At 45.3% G+C, this 12,981-nt stretch overlaps 1 protein-coding gene across 4 annotated transcripts in view; it reads left to right on the forward strand.

Moving 5' to 3' along the window:
* Positions 1-12,981, forward strand: part of c10h7orf57 (chromosome 10 C7orf57 homolog) — a 132,646-nt gene that overhangs the window by 90,708 nt on the left and 28,957 nt on the right. For all 4 annotated transcript variants that reach the window (XM_072579392.1, XM_072579390.1, XM_072579393.1 and 1 more), the window contains exon 4: positions 4,526-4,625. In XM_072579392.1, the coding sequence (XP_072435493.1) occupies positions 4,526-4,625 (100 nt within the window). The remainder of the gene's footprint in view (positions 1-4,525; positions 4,626-12,981) is intronic.

Consider the following 12,981-nt stretch of genomic DNA (forward strand, 5'->3'; position numbering starts at 1 on the left):
TAATGATCTCATGTAGTGCTGAATGAGGAATTGAGAAGCCCAGCTTAGGCTCTGTTCAATATGTCAAGACGTGATATATCCAGCACCGCATAGTCCTAGTATTATGTCTTACTAATATATATTGCATACATAATAATCATGTAATAAATTGCATTTTGTTAAGACAAGTGCCTCTTCTTGTTAAGACCCACAAGCAGTACATCCTGTGCCATTGTTAACTGAAAAGGCCTTGAGACATTGTATAAAGAAGGATTGGGGTGGGGGTAGGGGGTCACTTGTGGCACAATGGTAGTATCCCTGAGCCAGGAGCTCTGTGTACAAGTTCCACCAGTCCAGAAGCATGTAGTAGCATCTCTGAACAGGTTGATTCAAAAATATCAGGGAAGTTAGGATTGTGCATAGCTCTCAGGCACCAGGGACAACGTGTTGGACTTCTCATCTGGGCTTTTGTGGTGCAGTGTTAATGTCCCTATCTCTGGACCAAAAAAAGCCCAGGTTCAAGTTTCACCTGCCCCAGAGATGTATAATAACATTTTGAGAAAAAGTCCTTCATCAGGAATGTTGATTTTGCCCGAAACGTCAATTTTCCTGCTCCTCGGATGCTACCTAACTTGCTGTGCTTTTCCAGCACTACACTGTTGACTCTAATCTCCAGCATCTGCAGTACTGAATTTCGCCATGTATAATAATATGTCTGAATAGCTTGATTAAAAATATCAAGAAAAGAGAGTTGATGCAGTACTCTTCCCCAAACTTTAGCTGGATTCACAAACCATGTCCACCAGCATTCACATGCTCTAACTGCAACATATCACCTCCTTTATTGCTTAATTTAACTAATTAATTGACTAATACAAGTTTTTTAAAATGGGAATTGGGCCAATGACCTTAGCATTATTAGCACCATATTCTAACCATCTGATCTATTCAGACTATGGTCAGCTTTATCTTTTTCTCACAATTTTTTTATACCCAGAAGCGCTATTACACACATCTGAGCAACTTTCCCACCGTCAAATCACATGATTTTTTTTAACTAACCACTACCCATAATCACCCATGTAGTCAATTAACTATTTGCAAGCAATGCCCATTAAAATCAATATAAACACTAATTCAAAGTTAAAAATATGATTTAAGCTTTGTCAGTTGTTACACCAAGTTGTTTAACTATTAAGCTATAAATTTAATGCAATACCTATATTTTTCCAGTACTGATTTGAAATGCTGCTTGCATTTAGAGGGATAAAATCAACTATCTGCAAATTAAAGTCTTAAATACTCATCTCCTAGACTGAAAAGATAGTTAGGGAAAGCAAGATCTTCATCTTTGCACCAAAACTCCACTGTACCAATTCAGAAGTGAATACACATACCTCATTGCACTCAAGCCTCATCACATTCTGTGTAATAGCAAAACTGTACAACCCAGATGGCTTCCTTCTTCAAAGACCGCAATTTCCCCCCAGACGTGATCGACGATGCTCTCCACCGCATTTCCACCACTTCCCGCTCCTCCGCCCTTGAGCCCCGCCCCTCCAATCGCCACCAGGACAGAACCCCACTGGTCCTCACCTACCACCCTACCAACCTCCATATACATCGTATCATCCGTCGTCATTTCTGCCACCTCCAAACGGACCCCACCATCAGGGATATATTTCCCTCCCCTCCCCTATCAGCGTTCCAAAAAGACCACTCCTTCCGTGACTCCCTTGTCAGGTCCACACCCCCCACCAACCCAAACTCCACTCCCAGCACCTTCCCCTGCAACCGCAAGAAATGCAAAACTTGCGCTCATACCTCCCCCCTTACATCCCTCCGAGGCCCCAAGGGACACTTCCATATCAGTCACAAATTCACCTGCACCTCCTCCACACACATCATTTATTGCATCCGCTGCACCCGATGTGGCCTCCTCTATATTTGGAAAGTTTCCTACTTGCGGAACGTTTCAGAGAACACCTCTGGGACACCCGGACCAACCAACCCAATCACCCTGTAGCTCAACACTTCAACTTCCCCTCCCACTCCACCAAGGACATACAGGTCCTTCGACTCCTCCATCGCCAGACCATAGCAACACGACGGCTGGAGGAAGAGCGCCTCATCTTCCACCTAGGAACCCTCCAACCACAAGGGATGAACTCAGATTTCTCCAGTTTCCTCATTTCCCTTCTCCCCACCTTGTCTCAGTCCCAACCCTCGAACTCAGCACCACCTTCCTAACCTGCAATCTTTTTCCTGACCTCTCCGCCCCCACCCCCACTCCAGCCTATCACCCTCACCTTAACCTCCTTCCACCGTACAACCCAGCATTTCCAACATCCCTCCCCCAAGTCCCTCCTCCCTACCTTTTATCTTAGCCTGCTTGGCACACTTTCCTCATTCCTGAAGAAGGGCTCATGCCCGAAACGGCGATTCTCCTGTTCCTTGGATGCTGCCTGACCTGCTGCGCTTTTCCAGCAACATATTTTCAGCTAATAGCAAAACCAGCCTACTTTTATCAAGCACTGATGACTCATACTGAAATTCCAACTGCTAGGGAACCTTTCTGATAGAGTGAGTAACACATTGAATTGCTTAACAATACACTGTCACAGCTGGTAGTTTCTATGAATGAGGCTCCTTAATTACGTTATTGTTTTCCAGGAGAGTCTAGGGCCTGTTTGGCACAGTGTTAATGTCCCTACCTCCTGGCCCAGATTAAACTCTAATCTGCTCCAGAGATGCGTGTAGTAGCATCTCTGAACAAGTTAATTACAAAACATCACAAAGGCAGAGTTTGCAGATGTCTTGTGGCATAGTGGTAGTCTGACCTCTGAGCTAGGGTACCTACATTCAAGTTCTCTTGCTCCAGAGGTATGTCATAACATGCCTAGACAGAGGCTGGAGGACTCTAGTGACACAGTGATAGTGTTCTGCCTCTGTGCCAGAACACTGAGGTTCAAGTCCCATCTTCTTCAGAGGTGTATCATAAAACATTTTAACAGGGTGCTTTTTTAAAAAATCAAATGTCCTTGACCATATCCGTGTGAGACACAAATTTTCTAAGGCAGAGTATGACAGCTAATCAAAATTAAATCTGAGAAAACGTCACCAGAGTGATTTCCATCTGCATCAAATTCAAAAGTTAGTGGCCATACCTCATTGCATTAAAACCTCATCACATTTTGTACAATAATAAACCTATTCACTTTTATAGTGAGTTTATGATCTCCTTATACACTTGCAACATTTTTACGTTCATTTTCACAGGATGTAGGAGTTACTAGCAAGGCCAATATTTGTGCCCTTCCTCAGTCGACCCTGAGAAGGTAAGCTGCCTTCTTGAAACACTGCAGTCCTTATGCTGTTGGTACACCCACAGTGCTGTCAGAGAGATGGGTCCAGGATTTTCACCCAGTGCTATACTCCAAACTCAGAATGGTATGTGGCTTGGAGGGGACCTTGCTGATGGTGTTCTCGTTCATCCATTGCCCTTATCCTTATAGTGATGGAGGTTGTGCGTTTTGAAGGTGCTGATGAAAGTGTTTTGACAGGTTCCTGCAGTGCAACTAGTAGATAATACATATCTCTGCCACTATGCATCAGTAGTGGAATAGGTGAATGTTTAATATTCCAAGTCAGCATCTGATGACTAATCTTAACTATAGCTTGAGAAAAATCGATCAGAACTTGCACCACATTCCCAATTTGGCACTCATACATTGGAGCAGTCCAGCCTCATCACACTCTGTGCTTCCGCACTTGGTCTTTGAAAAGCTGCAGTAGAATTACATTTTCCTTCTGCTTCAATGTCAGTAAATCTCTCAGGAGCAACACTACTAGTCAAAGGAAAAGCTGTCATGAAATGAGGTGACAAGGAAGAATTGTGAGCAGATGAACTGCAAATTCACATTGGTAGTAGTATTACTGATCCACTAAAATCAATCATAGAGTCATAGAGATGTACAGCATGGAAACAGATCCTTCGGTCCAACCCGTCCATGCCAACCAGATATCCCAACCCAATCTAGTCCCACCTGCCAACACCTGGCCCATATCCCTCCAAAACCTTCCTATTCATATACCCATCCAAATGCCTTTTAAATGTTGCAATTGTACCAACCTCCACCACTTCCTCTGGCAGCTCATGCCATACACATATCACCCTCTGCGTGAAAACGTTGTGCCTTAAGTCTCTTTTATATCTTTCCCCTCTCACCCTAAACCTATGCCCTCTAGTTCTGGACTCCCGACCCCAGGGAAAAGATTTTGTCTATTTATCCTATCTATGTCTCTCATAACTTTGTAAACCTCTACAAGTTCACCCCTCAGCCTCCAACGCTCCAGGGAAAACAGCCCCAGCCTGTTCAGCCTCTCCCCGTAGCTCAAATCCTCCAACCCTGGCAACATCCTTGTATTACTGGACAAAGAATGTAGTCCAATGTTTTTGTAACATTTTATTATTCATCGTTTAACAACAGCAATACAGGGAAATGCCTAGAGATGGGTTTAAAAGTTTTTCTTTGTTTTGCTTAAGATCTACTAACCTTTGGTGGATTGTCACCAAAATCAACATGTACTCCCCTCAAGAAACCTGAATGGTTGTCACCTGAATCTTCATTCCAAGAAAATAATCAGTAAGTAAACTTCAAATTCTCTGTGTGCCTGGCCGTAGAAATAATGGACTGAATCTTTTGAGAATTGGCAGTCACTATTGGAACATAATTCCGATCCCACTCCTTTACTATATGACAAAGCTCCATGTTACTGCCTGGAACTTCTGAGCCTATTCAGAATCATGGAGTAGTCTTTCATGTGAGTCATTCTTCATAGCACAGGAGAATCAAGGATGGAGAAAGAGAAGCCGTTTGCCCTAGTTGTTGTATTCTGTTAAGTCTTCATTTACTAACACACTGAAAGGTTTTGGGACATTTAAAAAAAGTTTTTCGGTTTGTTAGTGAATGAGTGTGAACGTGATGTGGACAAGTGGGTTAGAATGGCAGGGGTATCATATGGTAGGATGGCAGGTGATAGTGCAGGCAAGCTGACGGGATGGTTACATTGCCTGCCAGGTAGAGTGGGTAGGGTGCAGGCTGAGTCAGATTGCAGTGTGACAGAGGCATGGTGGTAGAGTGGTGATGTCATGTCAGGGAGGAGCAGAACATGGGAGGCTGGGGATTCAAGTAGAAGTTGGAAGTTAGGGGTGGGCAATCAGGTGGGGTCAGTCATAAGGCCAACCCAAAAGTTCATAGACTCACTAAACAAAAATCAAAAGAACTACAGATGCTGGAAATCATAAGCGACTCTCCAGCAGTGGTTGGGATCTTTATTCTCTCCTAATAATGCAATACTCTTAAGAACTGTAACTGTAATTGGATCTAGTTTATGCTTTCATATTTACTCTGGATTGTCACAGTCTGTGTTCCAAAATAAATTGACATTTGTTGCAAGATTGTTCAGCGATGCTGCTGGGGACAGTATTAGAGATGTAAACAGAGCTGATAGTAAGCGAAAAATAATTTGTAGTCTAAAGGTTTTCAGTCAGGCGTTATATGCACAAGGTAAAAACAATAACTGCAGATGCTGGAAACCAGATTCTGGATTAGTGGTGCTGGAAGAGCGCAACAGTTCAGGCAGCATCCACCGAGCAGCGAAATCGACGTTTCGGGCAAGAGCCCTTCATCAGGAATAAAGGCAGTGAGCCTGAAGCGTGGAGAGATAAGCGAGAGGAGGGTGGGGGTGGGGAAAGAGTAGCATAGAATACAATGGGTGAGTGGGGCAGGAGATGAAGGTGATAGGTCAGGGAGGGGAGGGAGGAGTGGATAGGTGGAAAAGGAGCTAGGCAGGTTGGACAAGTCCGGACAAGCCAAGGGGACAGGGCTGAACTCGAAGTTTGAAACTAGGATGAGGTGGGGGAAGGGGAAATGAGGAAGCTGTTGAAGTCCACATTGATGCCCTGGAGTTGAAGTGTTCCAAGGCAGAAGATGAGGCGTTCTTCCTCCAGGCATCTAGTGGTGAGGGGGCGGCAGTGAAGGAGGCCCAGGACCTCCATGTCCTCGGCAGAGTGGGAGGGGGAGTTGAAATGTTGGGCCACTGGGCGGTTTGGTTGATTGGTGAGGGTGTCTCGGAGATGTTCCCTAAAGCGCTCTGCTAGGAGGCGCCCAGTCTCCCCAGTGTAGAGGAGACCACATCGGGAGCAAAGGATACAATAAATGATATTAGTGGATGTGCAGGTAAAACTTTGATGGATGTGAAAGACTCCTTTAGGGCCTTGGATAGAGGTGAGGGAGGAAGTGTGGGCACAGGTTTTACAATTCCTGCAGTGGCAGGGGAAAGTGCCAGAATGGGAGGGTGGGTCGTAGGGGGGTGTGGACTTGACCAGGTGGTCACGGAGGGAACGGTCTTTGCGGAAGGCGGAAAGGGTGGGGAGGGAAATATATCCCTGGTGGTGGGGTCTTTTTGGAGGTGGCGGAAATGTCGGCGGATGATTTGGTTTATGCGAAGGTTTGTAGGGTGGAAGGTGAGCACCAGGGGTGTTCTGTCCTTGTTACGGTTGGAGGGGTGGGGTCTGAGGGCGGAGGTGCGGGATTCGGACGAGATGCGTTGGAGGGCATCTTTAACCACGTGGGAAGGGAAATTGCGGTCTCTAAAGAAGGAGGCCATCTGGTGTGTCCTATGGTGGAACTGGTCCTCCTGGGAGCAGATACGGTGGAGGCAGAGAAATTGAGAATACAGGATGGCATTTTTGCAAGAGATAGGGTGGGAAGAGGTGTAATCCAGGTAGCTATGGGAGTCAGTGGGTTTGTAAAAAATGTCAGTGTCAAGTCGGTCGTCACTAATGGAGATGAAGAGGTCCAGGAAGGGGAGGGAGGTGTCAGAGATGGTCCAGGTAAATTTAAGGTCAGGGTGGAATGTGTTGGTGAAGTTGATGAATTGCTCAACCTCCTCGCGGGAGCATGAGGTGGTGCCAATGCAGTCATCAATATAGCGGAGGAAGAGGTGGGGAGTGGTGCCGGTGTAATTACGGAAGATCAACTGTTCTACATAGCCAACAAAGAGACAGGCATAGCTGGGGCCCATACGTGTGCCCATGGCTACCCCTTTGGTCTGGAGGAAGTGGGAGGATTCAAAGGAGAAATTGTTAAGGGTGAGGACCAGTTCGGCCAAACGAATGAGAGTATCAGTGGAAGGGTACTGTTGGGGACGTCTGGAGAGGAAAAAATGGAGGGCTTGGAGGCCCTGGTCATGGCGGATGGAGGTGTAGAGGGATTGGATATCCATGGTGAAGATGAGGCGTTGGGGCCGGGGAAACGGAAGTCTTGGAGGAGGTGGAGGGCGTGGGTGGTGTCTTGAACGTATGTGGGGAGTTTCTGGACTAGGGGGGATAGAACAGTGTCGAGGTAGGTAGAGATGAGTTCAGTGGGGCAGGAGCATGCTGAGACAATGGGTCGGCCAGGGTGGTCAGGCTTGTGGATCTTGGGAAGGAGGTAGAACCGGGCAGTGCGGGGTTCCCGGACTATGAGGTTGGAAGCTGTGGGTGGGAGATCTCCTGAGGTGATGAGGTTCTGTATGGTCTGGGAGATGATGGTTTGGTGATGGGGAGGTGGGGTCATGGTCGAGGGGGCAGTAGGAAGAGGTGTCCTCGAGTTGGCATTTGGATTCAGCGGTGTAGAGGTCAGTGCGCCAGACTACCACTGCGCCCCCTTTATCTGCTGGCTTAATGGTGAGGTTGGAATTGGAGTAGAGGGATTGGAGGGCTGCGCGTTGTGAGGGTGAGAGGTTGGAGTGGGGGAGGGGGGTCGACAGGTTGAGGCAGTTAATTTCCCGGCGGCAGTTGGAAATGAAGAGGTCGAGGGCAGGTAATAGGCCAGCGCGGAGTGTCCAGGTGGATGCAGTGTGTTGGAGGTGGGCGAAGGGGTCCTCGGAAGGTGGGCGGGAGTCCTGATTGTGAAAGTAAGCTCGGAGGCGGAGGCGACAGAAGAATTGTTCGATGTCACGGCGTGTATTAAATTCATTGATGCATGGACGGAGGGGGATGAAGGTGAGTCCTTTGCTGAGGACTGATCGTTCATCCTCAGTGAGTGGGAGGTCTGGAGGGATGGTGAAAACGTGGCAGGGCCGGGAGCTGGGATCTGGTGTGGGTGTGGAGCTGGGAGTGGGGTCGGAGCCAGTACCTGGAGTGGGTGTGATGGTGGGGGGAATGGGGGTGGAGGCATGAGCAGGGGTAATGTTCCCCTCGGGGTTCTGGGGGGTGGGGATAGTGACAGTGGGGTCTGTGGGGGGCGTGTCAGCAGAATGCAGGTGACTGGCGCTGGTGGGGGCGGAAGTGGTGGTGATCATGGCAGTAGGGGTGGCGGAAGTCACTGAGCGTGTGGCATCAGCGATGATGTGAGGGCCGGAAGTGGCTGTGGGAGTGGCCATGATGGGGCGGAAGTGACATCATCACTCAGCATGGGGGTGGTAGCTGCATCAGCCACATGGCTAATGGCGTTTCCGAGGCCAGGGGAATCTTCTGGAATGTTTGAGGAGCGCTGGTTATGGAGGTGGGTGGATAAAAGTTTGTTGTACTTACAGTTTTTGATATTTGAGATGGAATTGAAATACTGTTTGTTGAGAGTATGAATTCTCCTGAGGATGTAGTACAGAGTGGATCCTTTGCAATTCTGAGAGAGTGTGGCCCTCAGCTGAGGCAGGGCTGACTGTAGACCATTATATGCACAAAACGTACATGGCAGGCAGTTTAGTTCTGGTCCATTTTTGCCAAAGGTGTTGTGAGTAATTGATGTGTCACCTGTGTTCCTTCACTTAAAGTTGTCAGTGGAAGTTGTATTTCATTGATTTGTACCCCACTTCCTAAATTCTAAAAAGGAACAACTTATGGCCGAGAATTTTTTAAAATTTTGTATATTCAGTTGTAGCTGCAAAGCAGAACTGGCTCGAAGATAGAAGACAAAGGGTGGTCTGTGAAGGGTTGTTTTTCAGACAGGAGGCCTGTGACTAGTGGAGTGCCACAAGGATCGGTGCTGGGTCCACTGCTTTTTGTCATTTATACAAATGATTTGGATGTGAACATAGGAGGTATGATTACTAAGTTTGCACATGACACTAAAATTGGAGATGTAGTAGCCAGCAAAGAAGATTATCTCAGAGTACAACATGATCTTGATCAGAGGGGTCTATGGGCTGAGGAGTGGCAGATGGAGTTTAATTTTGATAGATGTGAGGTACTGCAGTTGGAAAGGCAAATCAGGGCAGGACTTATACACTTAATGGTAAGGTCCTTGGGAGAGTTGCTGAACAAAGAGACCTTGGAGTGCAGGTTCATAGTTCCTTGAAAGTGGATATGCAGGTAGGTAGGATAGTGAAGGCGGTGTTTGGTGCTTGCCTTTATTGTTCAGTACATTGAGTATAGGAATTGGGAGCTTCTGTTGCAGCTATACAGGACATTGATTTGGACAGTTTTGGAGTGTTGCGTGCTATTCTGGTCTCCCTCCTATAGGAAGGATGTTGTGAAAGTTGACAAGGTTTAGAGAAGATTTATGAGGATGTTGCCAGGATTGGAAGGTTTGTGCTCCAGGGAGAGGCTGAGTAAGCTGGGGCTGTTTTCCTCGGAGTGTCAGAGGCTGAAGGGTGACCTTATAGAGGTTTATAAAATTATGAGGTGCACTGATAGAGTAAGTACGAAAGCTGTTTTCTCTGAGGTGGGAGAATCCAAAAGTAGTGGGCATAGGTTTAAGGTGAGAGGAGAAAGATATAAAAGGGACCTAAGGGGCAATGTCTTCACATACAGGGTGGTGCATGTATGGAATGGCCTGCCAGAGGAAGTGATGGAGGCTGGTACAATTACAGCATTTAAGAGGCATGTGTATGGGTATATGAATAGGAAGGGTTTCGAGGGATATGGGCTAAATTTTGGAAAATGGCAAGTGATTTACATTGGATGTTTGATTGGCCTGGATGAGTTGGATTGAAGGGTCTGTTTCTATGCTGTATATCTCTATGACAGTATGAGAAGGAATGGCAACAAGATATCTAACAAAATTGATTCGGTTAGTTTCCAGTAGCAAAGATAAACTTCAAGGCAACTTTAATTTACCTCTTGGAAATAAAGGCGATTAAGTTGGACGAGTGACTCACCCTCTGGTGTCCAACATAAATCCTGTTGTTTTCTATTGGAAAACTCACCAGCGAAGATAAAAGCTGACAAATCCACAATGTAAGTGCTTTTTCCAGCACCCCTTATAGCCTAGGCAGAGCAGTTGACAAGGAATTTAGTAGGATCCCACTTCAATAAGACAATAATGCTGAAGATCTGAAATAAAAATAGTAATTGCTGGAGAAACTCAGCAAGTTTGACAGCATTGGTAGAGAGAAACAAAGTTAACATTTTGAGTGTGAAATGACTTTTTAAAAAAATTCTTGTCCTGCCTCATATGGACCATTGAGGGTCTGAGGACACTGTGGACCTCCTGCTACAAGTTTTTAGCTAGTGGCCTGAATAGCAAAGCTGATGGTAAGAGGCTAATGGGTGACAGGAAGTCATAACTGTACTCCTGTGTTCGAGATCCCATGGTTAACATCCCTGACATTTTCTCATTGCTATCATAACTTTTTCTGCACCTGCATCTATGGAATCAATGTTTACCTTATCTGCTATCTTTTGTATATATTTATTAAAACTCTAACAATCTGCTTTTGCATTCCTGGCCAGTTTAACTTTGTTCTAATGTTGTTCCATTTTATCATCTTTTTGGTCACTCTTTCCTGACTTCAAACACTCTCCCAGTAATCTATGGTTTCATTTTATGATGGACATCCTTCTCCCTGCAGGAGGTGATATGAATATAGCCTGAGAACTTTGGTGAGGGTGACAACATGAAATTGCCCCTTGCTGATGGTGTGGGATGATCGCTACTGACATCTTGCTCCCAGGAATGGCATCTACTTTAAGCTTCTGAAGCCACATGCCATTGTGGTGAACTCCTGACCACAGCCTAGGTTGTCACTTACACTGATTGTCTGCTGGAGTTTCCACTTGTCATGTTTGATGTTGAGGGTATTCATGTAGCTTTTGATAGCATCCCTTATTCAAAGTTTCGGGCATCTTGTGGTCTGTTGACACTGACTATCTCCCAGTGTAGCATACCTTTCGGATATGTAGACACCTTCCATTCAGTGCACATCTCAAACCAGAAATCCTGTTTGCTTAATTGGTGTCAACATTCTTGACATGTTAATTGTTCAAAGGACTGCTTTATTTGCGATTTGTCTTTCCATGTGATGCTCAAGATACATCACAGACACCGGAGCTGGAAATTATTGAGCCTTTTTCTTTAGGATTTAAGTTACCATGTAGAAATGTGGTGAGGGTGCAGGCATTACAGATAAGTACCTAGATCCTGCCAGTCAGCTTTTTGTTTCTCCATGTCCATTTTCTTAGTCAGCCAAAGTTACTCACTGCCTCCAAAATGATTGTATTGAGCTCTTTGTCAAGAGACAGACTGTCTGTCACCATGGTAGCCTCTGAATTATCCAGCTTACTACAATATGTATTAATGTGGATTCTCAATAAGCAATATCTCCTGCACACAATTAAACACAATGAATATACAATTAACAGCCAGCATGGTTTCAGATGTGCTTAGCTGAATCGAACAGTTCATTCTTTTTCTAACACTAGTGTCCATGCCCCGTGAAGCCAAACTATTTTTTCTCCACACTATTTTTGAGCTAAACATATAATTCTTTCTAGTTTGCTTGACTCTATGTTATTTTGCACATAGTTCAGGCAGTAATCTAGAAATTATCCTTGAGGCTTTGTTTCTGAATTCCAAACAAACGCCTTAAACTCTGTCGAACGAAGATCATCACATCTGGATCCTTCCTCTCCCACTCCAAGTTCTTCTCACCTTTTTGAAGAAAGGGACTGAACACTTACACCAGGCAGACAGGCAACCTTCAGAACTCATGGGCTTGACGGCAGAGACTATTACCTATTTCCCTGACTATTCTGTCCCCTAACACTCGCACATTGCTTTACACTCCTCCCATTTGAATGGGCTTCTGCAGAATAGTGCTGTGGTCCATTTGCCCTTCCACCCAGCAATCCTTGTTATCATCTATACAGGCAACAGGCCACTTGTATCTGATAAAACAACAAGAGTAGATCTCCTCCATCACCACATCCTGCATTTCCATACTTGCTAAATCACTGTCCCATCATTCTGACCAATTCTAAAGTACTATGAGTGTTATGACTTCTCCTGGAAGGAAGTATCTGGCTAACTCTCTCCCGCCCAATGCCCAGCAGTGTCAGGAGCACAGACTCCAGCTCAACAATTGACTATATTTCCTTGAGCTGCAAACACTTAAGGCACATATGCTTGTCTGAGATCGCTATACTGCCCACATATTGAAGCTACAACATACCATCTATGCTGTTGTATCTATTTTTATGGACAAGACCAGCCCACCCCTCCCCCCAAAATAGACACTAACATTCTCTTATTTTAAAGGTAAATGTCAGATGCTGTATTCCCGATGCAATTCGATTGGTCAAACTACACAACATTAAGCAAAACACAATTTACCCAAACACTACAGTTAAAATACAAAAAATAATGAAGAACTTGGAATAACAACTCTAATGGAAATCTTAACAGAATAATAGATACAGTAACCATTACTAATTAACTGTTCCAATATAGTAACATCCCATAAACACAGGTTTGGCAAAAAGGCAAATTCAGAAAACAGGTTGTCTCACGTGCAGTTCTCCAATCCAGGAGGAAAGAATATCAAACAACATTTCAAAGAGAGCAAGTGTAGTGCTGGGAGAGATTCGCTGCCTTCCAACTTTGCTGAGACTCTAGAAACAACTGCCAAAAGCTAACTAAAAATCCTTGATCTGTGAGAGCTTGACCACACCCATTCAGGCTTTTTTTTATTGTTCCAAAAAAAGCGGAAGGCCTCAGAAGTTGTTTATCTTCTCAT

Source organism: Chiloscyllium punctatum, chromosome 10 (genome assembly GCF_047496795.1).
Source record: "Chiloscyllium punctatum isolate Juve2018m chromosome 10, sChiPun1.3, whole genome shotgun sequence".
NCBI lineage: Eukaryota > Metazoa > Chordata > Chondrichthyes > Orectolobiformes > Hemiscylliidae > Chiloscyllium > Chiloscyllium punctatum.